Source organism: Lucilia sericata, unplaced genomic scaffold, assembly GCF_015586225.1.
Source record: "Lucilia sericata isolate MDLA Ls3-8-SP2 unplaced genomic scaffold, ASM1558622v1 Contig000947F_arrow, whole genome shotgun sequence".
Classification (NCBI taxonomy): domain Eukaryota; kingdom Metazoa; phylum Arthropoda; class Insecta; order Diptera; family Calliphoridae; genus Lucilia; species Lucilia sericata.
Window position 1 is genome coordinate 64,032 of NW_023994932.1, and position 17,760 is coordinate 81,791.

General features: G+C 31.8%; 6 protein-coding genes across 7 annotated transcripts; 3 read left to right on the plus strand and 3 right to left on the minus strand.

Moving 5' to 3' along the window:
* The first annotated feature begins 715 nt into the window (after positions 1-715).
* Positions 716-1,773, plus strand: LOC119609209 (40S ribosomal protein S13). Its single transcript, XM_037963926.1, has 3 exons — positions 716-863; positions 1,130-1,257; positions 1,353-1,773. Exons 1-3 carry the CDS (start codon positions 841-843, stop codon positions 1,655-1,657), a joined length of 456 nt encoding a protein of 151 aa, XP_037819854.1. The 5' UTR covers positions 716-840; the 3' UTR covers positions 1,658-1,773.
* Positions 1,774-3,388: 1,615 nt separating this feature from the next.
* Positions 3,389-4,204, plus strand: LOC119609203 (sex-regulated protein janus-A-like). 2 transcript variants are annotated; one of them, XM_037963918.1, is made up of 4 exons: positions 3,389-3,511; positions 3,604-3,780; positions 3,844-3,968; positions 4,024-4,204. In XM_037963918.1, the coding sequence occupies exons 1-4, from the start codon at positions 3,448-3,450 to the stop codon at positions 4,114-4,116; spliced, it is 459 nt and encodes a 152-aa protein (XP_037819846.1). In that variant the 5' UTR covers positions 3,389-3,447; the 3' UTR covers positions 4,117-4,204. The 2 variants fall into 2 exon arrangements, with proteins under 2 accessions (XP_037819846.1, XP_037819847.1); XM_037963919.1 differs by having other exon boundaries at positions 3,453-3,521.
* Positions 4,205-4,420: 216 nt separating this feature from the next.
* On the minus strand, positions 4,421-5,894 carry LOC119609202 (serendipity locus protein delta-like). The gene has a single exon (XM_037963916.1). It carries the CDS (start codon positions 5,764-5,766, stop codon positions 4,531-4,533), a length of 1,236 nt encoding a protein of 411 aa, XP_037819844.1. The 5' UTR covers positions 5,767-5,894; the 3' UTR covers positions 4,421-4,530.
* A 1,234-nt stretch (positions 5,895-7,128) lies between these two features.
* Positions 7,129-8,686, plus strand: LOC119609191 (serendipity locus protein delta-like). The gene has a single exon (XM_037963902.1). The coding sequence runs from the start codon at positions 7,272-7,274 to the stop codon at positions 8,559-8,561; it is 1,290 nt and encodes a 429-aa protein (XP_037819830.1). The 5' UTR covers positions 7,129-7,271; the 3' UTR covers positions 8,562-8,686.
* Positions 8,687-9,475: 789 nt separating this feature from the next.
* On the minus strand, positions 9,476-10,472 carry LOC119609192 (60S ribosomal protein L32). Its single transcript, XM_037963903.1, has 3 exons — positions 10,366-10,472; positions 9,976-10,075; positions 9,476-9,876 (listed from the first exon to the last, which is right to left on the minus strand). The coding sequence occupies exons 2-3, from the start codon at positions 10,066-10,068 to the stop codon at positions 9,565-9,567; spliced, it is 405 nt and encodes a 134-aa protein (XP_037819831.1). The 5' UTR covers positions 10,069-10,075; positions 10,366-10,472; the 3' UTR covers positions 9,476-9,564.
* Positions 10,473-12,299: 1,827 nt separating this feature from the next.
* On the minus strand, positions 12,300-14,714 carry LOC119609207 (solute carrier family 25 member 51). Its single transcript, XM_037963922.1, has 4 exons — positions 14,439-14,714; positions 13,573-14,362; positions 13,127-13,256; positions 12,300-13,066 (listed from the first exon to the last, which is right to left on the minus strand). The coding sequence occupies exons 2-4, from the start codon at positions 14,094-14,096 to the stop codon at positions 12,776-12,778; spliced, it is 945 nt and encodes a 314-aa protein (XP_037819850.1). The 5' UTR covers positions 14,097-14,362; positions 14,439-14,714; the 3' UTR covers positions 12,300-12,775.
* Between the last annotated feature and the right edge of the window lie 3,046 nt (positions 14,715-17,760).

Consider the following 17,760-nt stretch of genomic DNA (forward strand, 5'->3'; position numbering starts at 1 on the left):
AGGATTTTTTACTTGTAAAATAATCTCATGTTCATAAAATGTAAATGGGTTTGAGCCCAATGCTAGTAGTAAGATTTTTAAATGTGTGAATATTATAATCACATATTTTTGATTAATTTTCATATTGCTTATTTATTACAAGACTGGAATAATTCAAAAAAAGTCGTTTTGAAAAATGGCTTTGAACGTTTAATGACATTTTAATATTTTTAAATGACTCATAAACAAATCTTGGGATTTGCAAATTAAACTAGATACAGATAGTAGATTTTAATATGATTCTCATATAAATTGAAATTTTACTTAACTAATATTTGTAAAAACATGAGAAAAAAAATAAATTTTCTTGAATTTTGTGAAATGAGTAACAAATACTGTTGGATAACGTTTTTAATAAAAATTATATACATCTAAAATAAAGTAAATATTTAATACAAAATTTAACTTGAAATTTTATATTTTTTCTATGAAAAATTGTATACAAATTTTTAAATACAGTACGACTTTAAATTTTTCATTCCCAATTTTGTGTCACTGCCTTTTATTTCTAGATTATACACTTTCAATTAGTTTTATTTTCTCACACATCGTTACACTTTGGCTATTAATGTAAAATTGTCTTCAATAAATCATTTTTAAATATATTTATTTTATATTTATATGTATATTATTATTTCAATTCCATTTCATTCGAAAACGTTGCGGTTTATTATCTGTTAACATCTCTGTTTTGTGTAGAGTTTTTTTGTTTTCTAATGTTGGTAGCACTGTCGTTCGCCATGGTGTTTCATCCGCAACATCCGTTTCGCTCTTTTTGCTGTAGAATAAAAATCTGACAAGATGGGTCGTATGCACGCTCCAGGGTAAAAAATTAATTTTATTTAATTTCTGTGTGAATTATGCAAAAATTATGACTATAAATATGAACTGTAACATGCACTCTATCAGTGGCTAGTGAAAATTATATTGTGAATTGTTAAAAACTTGGAAAAATTCCATAATTTATAATTGAGTGCAGACATGTGTACCGCTCGCTCATCTGTTGTGTCGTATTCGGGCTTTCTAATTCACACGAATTCTATACAATGTGTATTCAATAATGGTAAATATTGTTGTTTTTCTATTGCAGAAAGGGTATTTCCCAATCAGCCTTGCCCTACAGAAGAACCGTTCCCTCCTGGTTGAAACTCAACGCTGAGGATGTTAAGGAACAAATCAAGAAATTGGGCAAAAAGGGTTTGACCCCCTCCAAAATCGGTGAGTAGTAGAGAATGAATGTTTTTTAAGGTTATGTTTACATTGTATGAGAGGAATGTTTGTACTAATGCATTTTGTGTTTTTCCAAACTACAGGTATCATCCTTCGTGATTCCCATGGTGTTGCTCAAGTACGTTTCGTTAACGGCAACAAGATTTTGCGTATCATGAAATCTGTTGGTCTTAAACCCGACATCCCAGAGGATTTATACCACATGATCAAGAAGGCTGTTGCCATCCGTAAGCATTTGGAACGTAACCGCAAGGATAAGGACGGTAAATTCCGCCTTATTTTGGTTGAATCCCGTATCCACAGATTGGCCCGCTACTACAAGACCAAGAGTGTCCTCCCACCCAACTGGAAATACGAATCTAGCACAGCTTCCGCTTTGGTTGCTTAAGTTGCTCGATTTGTTTTAGAATGGACTACTAAGTGTTTTTTAAGTTTTATTATATTTTACAAATATAAAACGTGAATTAATAAAAAAACTGATGTAAGTTTTTAAAAACGTAAAAATCTATAAAACATTAAATGGATTCTAATTTGTTTGGACAGTGTTTAGTGGCAATTGTGAAAACTTTTTGAAATAAGTGAGATTGAGAAAATGTGTCAATTGGCACTTTTGTTTACATGTTTGTTTATATTATACATAGTGGGAATGTAGCATGTCAGTTGAATGTGGAAATCAAGTTTAAATGCGAATAATTAAAAACGTTTTTAAAAGCTTTTGATAAATATTTTTAAATTGTGTAAAAAAAATGCCGAAATCAAAATTGATTTAGAAATTTTCCAATGTCCCTGGAATGTACATGCAAATTTCAAAACAAAAGAAATGTGGAGGGTATAGATTTATAACTATTTCTGAGATTTAGATAAAAATGAGTTTTTTATCTTCAGAAAAAATCTAACAAATCTACGTATAATTTTGTAATTTTCTTAGCATGCTGAACAATAATACGCGAATACATATTTAAAATCAGCTGAGTCGTTCTTGGGACATTAGAGATTTATAGAAATACGCATGGAAATACACAATTATTTTATTTTGATTTTTTTTTACTTTAAAAAAATTCTTAATCTACATAAATGGTCCAGATATGTATGAGTAAAATTCCTAAAAATCTATATTTTTGAAATCATGTTTCTTGATGTTGGGATATATGTACGAAAATATCGTTTTTATAACAAAAATAGTTTTCATTTCTTTGGCTTGGTGTTTATCTTGCATTTAGAGATATATATCTGTTATATAGACCTACGGACAAATGTGGTCTGTTTCCGCCGAAGATCTTAGCGATCTGGAAAGTCGTACACAATATAAAGAGACATCATAAGGGAGATGGAGGTGACATTTTATGTTGATTGTCTATCAATTACATTCTAGCAGCAAAAAAGCTCTTGAAGCGTAAAATGGGTTATACACAATAAAGTTTTGTTGTGTACCAGGGCACTCTAATAAATGGGATCGCAAATGTATTGGTCAGACGAAGCTTTGATTTAGACCTTAATAGTAGAGTTAAATTGGTAAATCCTATAATCTATCACAACTAAATGTTATTTTCCGAAAAGTTCAAGGACTCCTCCAACTGAAGCATAGTAGGATGGATTGTAGGAAAATCAAAGGTTAAACGCTAAGCAACTTTTAGTATTGTATAGAAAATGTATAAGGACTCTTGTAGTAGTAATAACCGTTTACTGCACAATTGGAACCGTTGTACAGAAATGGTTAGGAAAAATATTAAACAATGACCAAGGATATGTTGTTGTTGTAACAGTTCGACTGGTTTGACAATCTTTGACCGAGTATAACTCGGGTCGTTCCCGAGCGAAGATCCAATTGTCGTGAGAATATGTAGCTGGGTCCGGTTTAGGCGTTTTATGAGGGGAAATGAATGGCTATTCAGGTAACAGACCATGGAGATTTTTCATCTATGTTCGTTAACCTTTTCTTCATTTATTTGGAGAGGATATTCACTCATCATAACTTTCATATCTTTCTTTAAGGAAATCAGATTTCTACTATAATGCGCCACCTGTTGATTATTTGTTAGATTTTAGCTAACGGTAAAAAAATGATTTCTTTAAAATTTTATTTAAAAAACGCTGAATTTTAAAATCGCTAAATTATCAATCATTCAATTGTTTTGACATAAATGTTAAAAAATTAACAACAACAAATGAAAAGAAAAAATGTTAAAGTCAGCTGTACAAATTTTAGCAAACCGAGCACCGGCAGTTTTTCTACCAAAATCCCGTAAGTCTAAGTAAAAATATAATAAAAATTCCGATATATTATAGTATAAATAATTTTATATTTTAAACATATCGTTTTTTTATCCATTATAGCTTTTATACGAAACTTATGCAATATGGTTGATGCCAAATTGGAAGCTGTACCAAGTGTTGATATTGAAGAGGGTATTTTTAAATATGTACTCATTAAAGTGTATGGCAAGGAAAAAACCGATGGTACCGAGCCCAGCAAATTGATTGTAAGAGGTTACGGCGATTGTGAATGGCATTGTAAGTTTATTAGAGCTGTGTTGGAAAACAATTTTATGATCAGTTGTTTTTTATTATTTAAAGCTGATATTTATGAACGTGCTAGCACATCCTGTCAAGGCTTAGGACTTGATACTGAATGTTTAGGTGGAGGTAGAATTGATCATAATCCTGAAGCGAAGCGTATTAAAGTTTATGGATATTCTCAGGTTGTGTTTTAAGTTTGAGTTGTTAGTATATATAAATTAATGATTTAACTTTCAGGGTTACGGAAAAGCCGATCATTCGGAGTCTAAAAAGATTTTACTAACTAAATATAAAGATTATGAAATTGAAATTTCTGATGATGGCTATTAAGAGAAATACATTATTTTCTTACAAAACAGATATTAACTATGGATATTAATACGAATAATTTAAAATAAATGTTTTTTTTCAACTTTTACATTCTATTGCAATTTTGAGCCGACAGAGGAAGTAAAATTATGGTGGTTTCCACCACAGATTACAAATTGAGTTAAAATAACGTTCTATTGGAAATTTTGCTCCAAATTGGGACCAACCGTTTATAAATTACAAATGTACAAGTTCCATTTATTTGTTTACTATCCCACAGAGGAATTATTTCTACTGTATCGAATGGAATGTAATTTGACGAGGATTGTTTTTGCAACATTTTCTTTTATTAATAAACTAAACCTATGCATGTGTATTATGTACTTTAAAGGAAACTTATTTCTAAATAAAATTATTATCATAAACACTTTCTGCTTACGAATCCATAACAACATCGTGAACATTTTGCATGTGATCCGCAAATAAATCTTGTCTAACGAATATATGCTGACAAATGACACAAGTAAATATAACATGATCTGCCTCTTCTGCCGGTGCGGTCTTCGCCTTTTTCTGGGCTGGGGTCGCAGACTGCTCCTGTGATTCGTCACCAGCTGCAGTAGTAGTGTGATGAGTGCGAACGTGCATTTTGAGTGTGTACTTGTCAACAAACACTTTGCCACAGAATTCACAATTGTAACGTGGACGATCTTCTTGATGTGTGACCATATGTCGTTTATAGGTGCGTATAGTTTTAAAGGTTTGCGAACACACCGGGCATATAAGCGGATTATCTTCGGCCTCATGTTGCAAACGATGATTATAGAAAATGGTCGTTTGGGAAAAGAACATGCCGCAACGTTCACACTGGTGTTTTTTCTTATTGAAATGTACTTGCATGTGGCGTATTACATTTACACGGCGAGCATAAGATTTGTCACAAAAACTGCAATCATTTTCGGTTTTTCCATTGTGAATGTTCATGTGTAGAACTAAATACTCATCGTTACGAACTTGAACACCGCACACAGTGCAGGTTACGCGATTTTTGTGATCCTTATCGAGATGGTAGTCAAGGGCTCGTTGATTCTTTAATTTTAAATTACAAACTGTGCAAGGATAATTGTCTTGTTGATTTTCGGACTTGTCTTTCTCTTGTTGATGGCCACTAGCTGAGGGCTCAGTATCTATGTCGGGATCAACAAAAATATTATCATCATCAAATGCATCATCATCGTCCTCATCACTATCATCAATAGCTTCGATTTCATTCTCATTACCATCGTCATCCTCATCCTCATCATCGGAGTTGATTTCTTCGACTTTTATAACTTTCTTATCTTTATCAGTTGGCGACTTATTCCCTGGAGCCTTCGGCAATTTAATGCCTTTTACGCGGGCATTTATTTTGTCACTTAAACGTTTCTGCACTTCCAGCAGCTCCACAACATAACAATCATATCGCACTAGCTCCTTATAACAAACCGTACATACCCGTGCTCGTGCCGGAACAGTGAATGTCACCTTAAGAACTCTAGAAATGTGTCTGATTATATCAAGAATGGTTTTTTGCGATTTCGGAGCCCTGGCTTTATACACTTCATCGCAGTACAGAGCTCTAAAATCGGTTTCCTGACAAATGTGACACTTTGGCGTTAGAATCCTGTCCATGCTATTGTTTTAAAAAAACAAATTGTCTTGTTTTTTCTAATTTTTAAAGCAACAAATTTCCGAATAATAAATTTTTGTTTAGCTTTTTATCTCTGTCTTCTTCTTATTGTTTGTGAATACAAGTGAAATAATAGGTCTGTTCGCGTACTTAATAATTTGAAACAATTTGTAATAATTTGTAACAATTGTTACTGGATTCCGTTCGCGTACTTTTGAAAACTTGCAACGAGAGAGTAAGTGAGCGGTAAAAATGACAGTTCGTTGATAGAGATTTTTTTAATTTTACTGGATATTTTTCACCAGTAAAAAATATCAAACATATGTTCACAACATATGGCTGATTAATGAATATGTAAACAAACCAATGAAAACGAAAAATTTGGTAAGTTTTACATTTTTAGAAAGAAATATATAAATTAATAACACACGAATATTAAAAAATTATTTGTAATTAGATTTATTCTAATTCTATTTATCATAAATTAATTTTTAAAAGGTTTTTTTTTTGTTGTGAAAAACCATAATAAATATTCACAATCTATCATTTTTAAAACAATATAAAGTGTCTTTCTCTTAGCGATTTTGTGTAAATTTTTATTTTAATAACATGTTTGTAACACGAAGTTTGAAAACAATAATATATTTTTAATGATATTACATGATTTGTTAACTTTAAATATCCTTTCATTTATAAGAAAAATCATTATTTGTTTGCAGTTTGTTTTTGGTGTTTTGTTAGCGATTGAGATTTCAGCAAACAGACATTACTAAACTTTGTTTACAAACAAAAACTTGCAATTTTTTTTACAAATTTGCGTTCGCGTACTTTTTTTTTTGATCATAAAGTTACTGGATATTTTTTACTAGAAAGTACGCGAACACACCTAATAACACAGTTAAAAAAAGAAATCGCTAAACTGCCATCATCATATATGAGGCTGCCATATTATTTGGTTCTGTGTTAAAAAAATTATAATAAAGGAAAACTCTGTAAAAAATTAATTGACATACAAATTACTTATATTCTTAAAAATATAGATATTTTGCCCAAAAAATTAAGAAACCTTTGGGGCCTAACAAGTAAACTAGTAATTGAATATTTTTGACACAATCTGGTGACTCTAATTATTGTTGACATTTTTTGGTTGTTTTGACATCGATGAACGTCTGAAACAGGGATGGCAATGTTGATTAAATTTATTTTGTCTATGCTACAAATCTAACTCCTTATCTGTAACTATAATCATTACGTATCGTAAATAATCAAGGTTTAAAAAAATAAATTTATAGATAGAATGTATTTTGGTACAATTAAAGTTTAATTTGTAAAAACTAATATTTCTAAAATTGTTTAGTTTAATTTAAAAAATATCGTTTCCCATCCCCGGGATGGAGTAAATCAAATTGTGTGCTGTTTTTTCGTCTCCAATAATAGTGAAGTGAAATATTTTGTTATGAAAATCGATTCAAATTATTTAGCTTAGAGCAGTGAAAATTAAATTATTATGGAAACCGTCATTTTATGCTTCCTCTGCGGAAATAAGGATAATCTCGACTTTTACAACATACAATCAGCCGTTGTACCCGCCTCACAGAAGCCACTTCACGTTGTCCTTCAGCATCTGGCAAATTGTATCAAATTTAAGCTAATTTTCCAAAGCGAAACCTACATTTGTGCAGATTGTTTCAAGGAAATGTCCGATTATGATGATTTAATGTTAAATCTTCTTTCGTCGCAAAAACGTCTTACTGTTTTGTTGCGAAATGCCTTAATGGAGAAACCAGAAGAGGAATCAGAAGAACCCACCACTCCAGTGGAAGATGTAAATGAACAGTCTATGGATATAGAGCTGGAATTTGAAGATGATGAAGAGGAGGAGGATCCCAATCTTGTAGACGCTTTCAATCCAAATCTTGATACAAAAGAAGAATTAATTGAAATCGATGATGATGTTATTATAGAGGAAGAAACTGCTGAAGATCACACGCAAAGCCGTGGTACAATCAACCCCAAAAGTAGCAGCAGTAGTAACTTAACTCAGGAGTCGCAAAATAATGAAGGAAAACGCAAACGCCATAGCCTGGAGTGCGTTATTTGTGGAATAGTTTTAAAATCGAAATTTCTTCTGCAGAATCATATGAGCGAATGTCATAATGTTAAGCAATTTACTTGTAAAATTTGTGGAGTTTCCAGAAAAGATGAAGAATATCTTGAATTACATATGAATATACATGAGGGGAAGACAGAAAACGAATGTCGCTACTGTCCCAAGCGCTTTACACGTCCGGTAAATACCTTAAGACACATGCGTATACATTGGGATAAGAAGAAGTTTCAATGTGAAAAATGTGGCGAAAGATTCTCTTTAGACAACATGCTCTACAATCATCGTTTGCGTCATGAAGCTGAAGAAAATCCACTAATTTGTGCCATTTGCAATCAATCCTTCAAATCACGCAAAACCTATACTCACCATCTGCTCATACATCAGGAAAATCGTCCGCGACACCATTGCCATTTGTGTCCGAAATCATTTACCGAACGTTATACTCTTAAAATGCATCTGAAAACGCATTGGGGTGATAAATCGTCCGCAAGTCCCAGCAGTACAATTGTGAGTAGTAAAGCATCTCCGGACGAGAAGGAAACTGATAACGAGGAGACTATTGGTATATTGGAGGAGAATGATAGCTACGAAGGCGATAATACTTGTGTCATATGCAATAAGAAGTACGATGCTAAGGAGGGTTTGGAACAGCATTTGCAAGATGTGCACGATGTAATTCTTAAATAACTTCGTTATTATTTTTCTAATGAATTTTTTATTAATAAAATAATATTTTAATGCTTTCAATTTTAAATAATTGATAAATAGCGGTAAAATTAGGTGAATAATAAATGAAATGGGTATCGATTACAGTGATTGATTTTTTTTCTCCAAAGTAATGTAACAATTTATCGATTAATGTGCACTTTTAACGGTAAATTTGAAAACTTCAAGTTAAAATTAACTTTAATATAATTCCGATAATAAAACTTGTGAATTATTTACAAGAGAATGTTTTAAAGAGTGGAACACACATTCAAATATTTCCTATGGCTAATGAAATCCTCCTGAATAGTTAAATTTTGTTTAATAGCAATGTGTCACAACTATTACTCCTGAATTTTAAATTCTTTCTTAATTGAATTCAATCATTTACAATTTGTTGTTTAATTATAAATAATTTATACTTTGCAAATTTGAAAAACGATAATTTAACAGAAATCATTTCTATAAAGTGAATTATCTTGAGAATTCTATGAAATCTATATTTATGAATTAATCGTGTCGAAACTACTTTCCAGACTGATTACAAAAAATCAAATTAAAAATAAACAAATACTAATCTTTGCTCTGAATTGTTAAAATTTAGATTATGCCGAATCTTATTCTTAGATTACATATTGGCGACCTACACAAAATGCTTAAAAGTTATGACCATTCGTTTTAAAATGAGCTTCTTATTTTGATTAACTGATTTTATAAAGAAATTCTAGTATTCTGCATAAACATTTCTTTTAAAATATAGCAATTTAAAAAAATCATAAGAACGAAGTGAATTTATGTTTTCCAAATAAAAAAATACAAAGTATTCAAAAAACAAACCAAAATCTACAACCGATAGAAATTGTAAATAAATAACACAAACACACATATACAACACGTCCGTTTAAAATCTAATTTTTCTTATATTCAGATCTTATTTTGAATAAACAAAAAGTAAAAAAAGTTTAGCATAAACTTAATAAAATGTTTATTCATTCTCTTGTGAACGAACACGACCATTGGGATTTGTCAAACGGATGGACAATTGCTTGGCACGCTCAACGATTTCCTTGCGTTTCTTGGAGGAGACACCGTGGGCGATTTCACCGCAGTAGACACGGTTTTGCATCATCAAAACTTCGAGTTCCTTAACATTGTTGACAACGAACTTCTTGAAGCCGGTGGGGAGCATGTGACGGGTACGCTTATTGGAACCGTAACCAATGTTGGGCATCAAGTATTGACCCTTGAAGCGACGACGTACTCTGTTGTCAATACCTTTTGGTTTACGCCATTTGTGCTAAAATTAAGAAAGAATTGTACATTACAGGACAATTTATTTAAATTAAACAAAATCTATAAACAGATTCTGTTTAACGGAGCTTTGTTTACTACTTACCGACAACTTAGCATAACGATCCGATTGATGACGGATGAAGTGCTTGGTGCGCTTCTTTACGATTTTTGGCCTATATGCTGGACGAATGGTCATATTTGAGCTGTAAATTCAATAACACTTTATTAGACAATCACTTTTATAAATTAATATTATGTCTTGTATTAATTTCAAGCCAAAAATTTGATCACTGTTCTTAAGTGCACAGAAAAAAACAGAGTATAAACAAAACTTTTTTTTCTTGCTTTCAATTTATTTAATTTAAATTGCTGTATTCTTAAATTACACTTTGACAACATTTTTGAAATGTTTATTTTCTATTATTTGTACACTTAATTCAGTTTAATCAAAAGATGTTAGAAATTTTTACAGATTTTCCAAATAAATACACACCACTTTTTCTAAAAGAGCACGTCAAAAAGAAAGAAACCCGAAGTTGGTCGCACTTCAGCTGTCCAAAAAATTTGACAGCTAATGTCATTCGGCATTGCTGCCAACTGTTAAATATAGAAAAGCTCCGGTTTGTGGCTTAGATAAACGGAGGGGGAGGGCGAAACTAAGGGGAGGGAAAGGGGAGAACAGAAAAGCAGGAAGAAAGAGGGGGGGAGGGAAAGGAAAAGGGGGGGCAAGAAAGGGGGAGAGAGGGGGAGAAGAAGGGAAAAGCGGGCGGGGGGGGGGGAGAGGGGGGGCAGAAGAAAGCAGGGGGCGAAAAGCACAGGGGGGGAGGGAGCGAGCGAGCGAGCGAGCGAGCGAGCGAGCGAGCGAGCGAGCGAGCGAGCGAGCGAGCGAGCGAGCGAGCGAGCGAGCGAGCGAGCGAGCGAGCGAGCGAGCGAGCGAGCGAGCGAGCGAGCGAGCGAGCGAGGAGCGAGCGAGCGAGCGAGCGAGCGAGCGAGCGAGGACGAGCGAGCGAGCGAGCGAGCGAGCGAGCGAGCGAGCGAGCGAGCGAGCGAGCTAGCGAGCGAGCGAGAGAGCGAGCGAGCGAGCGAGCGAGCGAGCGAGCGAGCGAGCTAGCGAGCGAGCAGCGAGCGAGCTAGCGAGAGCGAGCGAGCGAGCGAGCGAGCGAGCGAGAGAGCGATCTAGCTATCTAGCGAGCTATCTATCTATCTATCTATCTAGCTATCTATCTATCAGCTATCGATCTATCTCATCGAGCGATCTATCTAATCTATCTATCTATCTATCTATCTATCTATCTATCTATCTATCTATCGATCTATCTATCTATCTATCTATCTATCTATCTATCTATCTATCTATCTATCTATCTATCTATCTATCTATCTATCTATCTATCTATCTATCTATTTGTCCGATAGATGGCGTTTTATTTAATTACATTCGAACCAAACGAAAACTTTTATAATTTTTGCGGTAGCTACAAGATTTTTACATGAAGAAATAGACCAACATTAGGGCCAGTGATGTGGACCACATTCAGCTAGTATATTAATAAAACAAAACTACAGACGTGTGCAGGGGGAGAAGTAATGTTGCTTTCTTTTAATGATAACGCACTATGCAATTTAAACCTGAAATTGGCAGCATATGTAGAGGTATTAACTTGGACACAGGGTGTATGCGGGTATGCCAGTCTGTCCAGTTTAAACGACAGGGATAGAGACGGTCTTCCACCTTCTCTGCTAATGTTCGGCCCTAACCATCAAGAGAAATAGATTCTTCTACAAATACATTTGAGATATCCTACGACTACAGTATGGATCTTATACTACATTACGATACTTCTGGCCAGTTATGTGATCTTGTCAAAACTCCGCATGGCAGTTTTTTATCCAAATGGATTCAAGTAGTAGTTTAATAAAACAAATAAAAATTAAAGACTTAAATGTATCTATTATTTTTTTTATCAATTCAATTTATTTAAAAATAACAATCAACTAAACCTATAGAACAAGTTTAGAACTTAATAAAATCACACATATTAGACATATTCACAAAATCGTTAATTGTTAATGTTTTCATTTTCATCTTTTACACATAATATAAATAGTACATATGAATAAATGCTTTATTTATTAATTTTTTCTTCATTTAACTATTGTTTTCTATATAAAAATATTATTTTTTTATATATTATTAATTATGCAGAAATTATAAGTTAGGTTGTAATTATAATTAAATTTAAATAATGTATGTATGTACCTGTATATACATTTATATATTTTACTTTATGCTTTAATACATACAACAAACAATTGTATTTACACACAATTTATTGTATTAGCGTCCAAAATTAGCAAAACTAAAATAATAAAATAAAATACACTACTTAAACCTTTTTCTAAAGAGTCATTGAAATGACAAACATATACCATCATCAGCGTCCGCATGTGTGTATTTAATAATTATTTACAAAATATTTATAAGTATCCTAGAAGAATAAGGCAACAACTTATGAAAGCAAATACTTAAGTGAGAGAAAATTTTAATGGATGACCACCATATTGTATGTAGTGTTTGTTTGTACTTTTTTACACAAACCAGTCAAGTTGGAGTCAGTCATTTGGGTCTTATGGGTCATTAAATTGTATTTAATTGTTTATAAATAAATTATATAAAATTAAATTAAAATTATTAATAGTAACTATTAATATAAGGACAAATTTATGGCCTCATTTTCATTTTTTAATTCTGTTTTCTTAATGGTTTTTTGTTAGTTTCTATAAACTTTAACTAATACATTAAATTAGTGATTAGCTTCGAGCATTATATTATAATTTACCTTTGGCTGAAAATTAGTTAATAGGTGGTGTTATTGTTATTTTTAAAAATTTACTATAATGAGTCAATATGTACTCATGAGATGTTTTAAATTTTCATAGGCCGTATTCATGACACCCCAACTAATAAATGAACGTGCGGTATTAAAACCACAACCTCGATAAAAATATGCAATACTGCTGCCTCTGTCTCGATAAATTTTCAAGCATGTTTTCCACATACTTTCCGATGGATGTCCCATTTCGCTCTGCATCGCCACTTTTATAACATTAAGTGGATAAAACAATGTACTCGTACTGGCTCCAATAATGGCTCCCGCAATAAATTCTTGTGCCGCCTTTGTGGATACAGAAGTCTGTAAGAAATATTATTTAATGTTGGGGTTCAAAAATTTATTACTATTTTCAATATTTACCCTTTGTGGTAAATGTAAACTAGCCTCTTCACGCAATATAAAGAACATGGCATTTGATGGACCATTACGCCACAGCACCGGTACAATTCCTCGATATAATTCTTTAAACCCATGATTTGTTAGTACATATCTAAAAGAAAAAAATTATCAGTAAGTAAGTAAAATTCCTAGACTTTTATGAGCAATTTCGCTAGTAATTTCTATTATGCTAAATTTCTGTGAAAAGTCGTAAAACATTGAAAGGCGCATTCTTTATACGAGTTTTTCGAGTCTTGCAGTATCGTTATAGATGACGGGGTCGTCTGTGAATCTCCGTTATTTATGAAACCTTTTGGATTTCAAGAGACATTCAGACGGACATCGATATATCAATATGCATACATGCATTTACTTTATGGGGTCTCATATTATATGGAAATTATGCATAAGCAAAGTGTATAACTTACCCAAAAGCCTTTTGCGTATTCGCAAAATATTTGTGATATTTTGAGTCAGCCAAGAGTGTTTGTACGCGCTCGAATGGAAGTAACAATGTTTCTACGGTACCTGCTGCCATACCAGCTATAAGTTTCGCTTTATATGCATTCATATGATAATCGTCCACCAGATAACGCCGCGTACCATCAAAAACGCCAAACATTATGGATAATGAAACAGTTTTTTGTGCGAGGGGTGGAAACATGCCACGATATAAATAAAGTAAGCCTTCATGCCGCAGCTGACCGAATGCGGATGTGATGGGAACACCATGAAGCATTTGGCGAAATATCATCTTATAAATGGGATATGTAATACCAATATTGACGAATGCGGCGCCACAGCCACAAGCAAACTCTTTCCAATAGAAATGTCCAAAGAAACGTTCTACAAAAACCGTTGTGCTGCCCACCGGAATGTTGCCGAGTTCATGTTGATGCTGGTGATGTTGTGCGTTTGTTGTTTGTTGAATTTTACTTTGTTCGGTAATCATTTTGTGCTGAATGGCAATTTCTTTAAACAAAATACAATAGTAAACAAATGCCTGAAATCGTCTCTTTCATTTGTTTTTTATCAATATATTATCAATAGAAGTTGTTAACTTTTTGGCATTTTTTTGAATCTTTTTTATTACCAAAATTGCAACGATTTTTGTTTAGACGTTTATTATTTTCCCAAATACTCTCTGGTCGCAATGCCCAATTGGAAAATTGTAGCTATTGTTTTCAGTGCAGTTTTGTAAACAATTGACAGCTGGCGCTAATAATTGTTGCAACAAAACAAGTTATTAATTATATAATTTTAAATCACAACAAATCTTGTGCACATTATTTACCAGAATATTCAGCTGACCAATTATTACAAATATTTTATCTCAATTTATGTAGTATTATTACGAACGTGTGAATTTTTTTTTTTTTTTTGTTTTAATATTTTATTTGATAGCTGAATGTATTATTTGTTTTTTTTACTATTTTCGTTTTTTTATTTTATTACCTTGTAGAAAATTTAAGAAATTTACAAAATAAAATATTGGAAAAAAATTATTATGCTACTTTTTGCAAATATAGAATATGCCAATCGATTCAAGGTTGCCGTATGTTGAAAACATCAAAAACATATGACTTCCGTTATGCGTATGAAACACAGCAATAGTGTTGATACCATCGGGTATTTCACAATTGGTACTAACTTGGTCATTTAAAAATCCACAATGCTTGTATTAGCGCTTGAATTAATTTTTAACACATTACTTTTTGGTGTTTCTATATTTCTTAATGCCATATACATAGTTTTTTTTTTTTTTGGAAAAAACGACATAAAATTTTATAATATTAAAATTTTGAACATTGTTAATTAATGGATTCATAATTTTAACTATTAAAGCCATCTGACATATGATATTTTGCACATATTTGAGACAGCTCGAAGTCTATTCTATTAACATTCTAGGGTTGTATCGGAATTTTGCTTGTATATCCGTTATTTATGCACCAATTTTGCTTATTTTAAATAGGAAACTTCACGATTCGGATCTCGCAGATATCTTAGGTCTTCTAAAAACTGATTTCAACATACATATGAACAGACAGTTAGAAACTTTATAGGGTCGCAAAATTATATTGTAGAAATTTTAAACGGAATGACAAATTTATATAGTATACCCTTCTCATGAACGTTAAGTTTATAATTAAGTGTGATAATAATTGACTTGTTCCTAATATCCCAAAGGATAAGAATATAATTAGTTTGGGACAGAACACTCAGAACTGCATGAATGTTCCGATTATGTTAACTATTACAGATCACAATTGTAGCTATTTTAATTCGACTACAATTAAGTTTTTATAATAATAATAATGGTTAGCAGCTGGTGTTTATTTTAATAATTTGTGATAAAGTAATTAGTTCTTGAACGAAAAAAAAAAAAAATTAAAATCAATTCAATTGTGAAAATCTTGGATATCATAGAAACTGATCAATGTAACATTAAGATGATTATATAGTTCTACTAAGAAGTTCTATATCATTTCCAATTGTATATCAGAAATTTCGAAGATTTGTTTTAATTGAATAGCTAATCCTTAAACTAAAGAATTGATTAAAGGATTGAATGAAAATCTATAAAAGTGGACTTTTTGGTACTTTTTCCGATTCTCTGAATTATACATATATGATCATGATGGTATGAAAATAGGAGTGAATTTTTTGGTATTTTTTTTTTCTTTAAAAGTTTTTTTATTTTTATAATATTAAACCTACAAACGCAAAATTAGACACTCAGTCTACTAACTGAATGAAAATTTATAAGAGTATACTTTTTGCTACATTTTTGTTCTACAACTGGTACTTTTTGAATCTTTTTTATTATTAAATCTATATTATAGAATTAAAAGAGATCTTTCTGGTACTTTTTCGTTTTCTAATTGGAAATTTTTGGATTTTTTTTGTAATAAATACGTATGTATGTCTTTTTTTTAAACACACTATGATGAAGTGTATATAAGATTCGGCTCAGCCGAATATAGAACTCTTATTTGTGTTTCTTTTAGAATTTACTAATTAATAATAAAAAATATTTATTTATTGCATTAATTTAAAATACGCCATGGCAGGTGATGAAGATATTTAGAAAATCCCCTAGCGGAAAGATTAAATTTATTTTTTCCATAATATTTTTTATGATAATTAGATAGTAACCTTTTTCTATTACAATATATAAAAACATACAGTATTGTTCAAAACATTAACCTTAAAATTGCCTATATTTCCAACGAAAATTTATTAGAATAATTTTGTTTTTATTTTCTTATTGAATGGTAGGAAATTGTATTAAAACTTTGATATCACAATTAATTAAAATATAACACATACATAGGTCTTTGGTTGTAAAGAAAAGTTGTTCAGATTTCGAACCATACTGTGCCTATGTACATACATTCATACATATGTATTATATATTAGATAAGTTGTTTTCGTTGACTAATTAGATGGCAAATTGTCATATGAAACTAAGTTTTAATAAAAAAATTACAAATTATGTAGATAATTACATTGTCTTTGATTTTTATTATTTTTTTTGTAAATTACAACTAAATTTGTTTGTTTTATTTAATTTATGGACGATTATAACTTTTTTCCAGCATTTTTTGTAAAAGTTAACGACTACAGTTTTAATAGTCTTACAAGAAATTCAGAATTCGATTTTGATCATGTAATAAATCTTAACCACAATATTTTTTATTAGTATGGATAAGTTGTCTGAATTATTTTTTTTACTAAAAACCTGTTGTACATTATTACAAGATTTTTTCAACATTTGCTGTGTAATTTAGGGTTTTTTATTTTTTTTTTGTTTTTTTTTTTTTGCTTACATTCCGCCAATCTTACAATGCAAAAATTGTGAAGATATAAGTTTGCTACAATCTTGTTTGGCCTTGGGAAATTCCAGTACTGTGAACCTTAGCAAAAACTAGTAAAAATAAAACAAATACACATATTGTTTATCAACTTGTCCTTTTGTTTGCAATTTTAGGTTAAGTGATTTAAACTAAAATGACGACCATATGAATGAATTTACAGTATGTCAGCAAATTATTTTTACAAAAATAGCTTTGGCTTTATAAAAGTGCAATTAGACCAATTGTAACTTCAATAATCTGGTGGACTTCTTTGGACAAAAAGTGCAATATAAAACTATTACATGCAGATATAATGTCTTGGTCAAGCATGGAGCATTAGAGCAAATACCCGAAGGAGTCCGTTGTTACAAGGTTGGTTCTAAATTAAGGGACAAAGCGGGCCTGGAGTTCTATATTGAAGACCCAGAAACAGAAATAAACTACCGTTAAACACTAGCTTCCAAGCAGAAGTCCAAGCTAAAATTTTATCAGAATAATTATAGCGCCAACAGGGGTTAACATATTTACCGTCAGTCAGAAGCCGATATCAGGTAATAAAGTTAAATCTAACGAAACGAAAGAGTTTTAAAGGGAAAGCAGCTCGAGGGAGCTAATCTGAGGAACGCAAAACCATTCGACGCAACGAGGGCTAAATTAAAAATATGGGTGGGATAATCCCATAAGGCCTCTCGGGATAATGGAATGGTGGGTGGAACCCCAAAGATGCTATTGTGTGACACTAACGAGAGCAGGTCG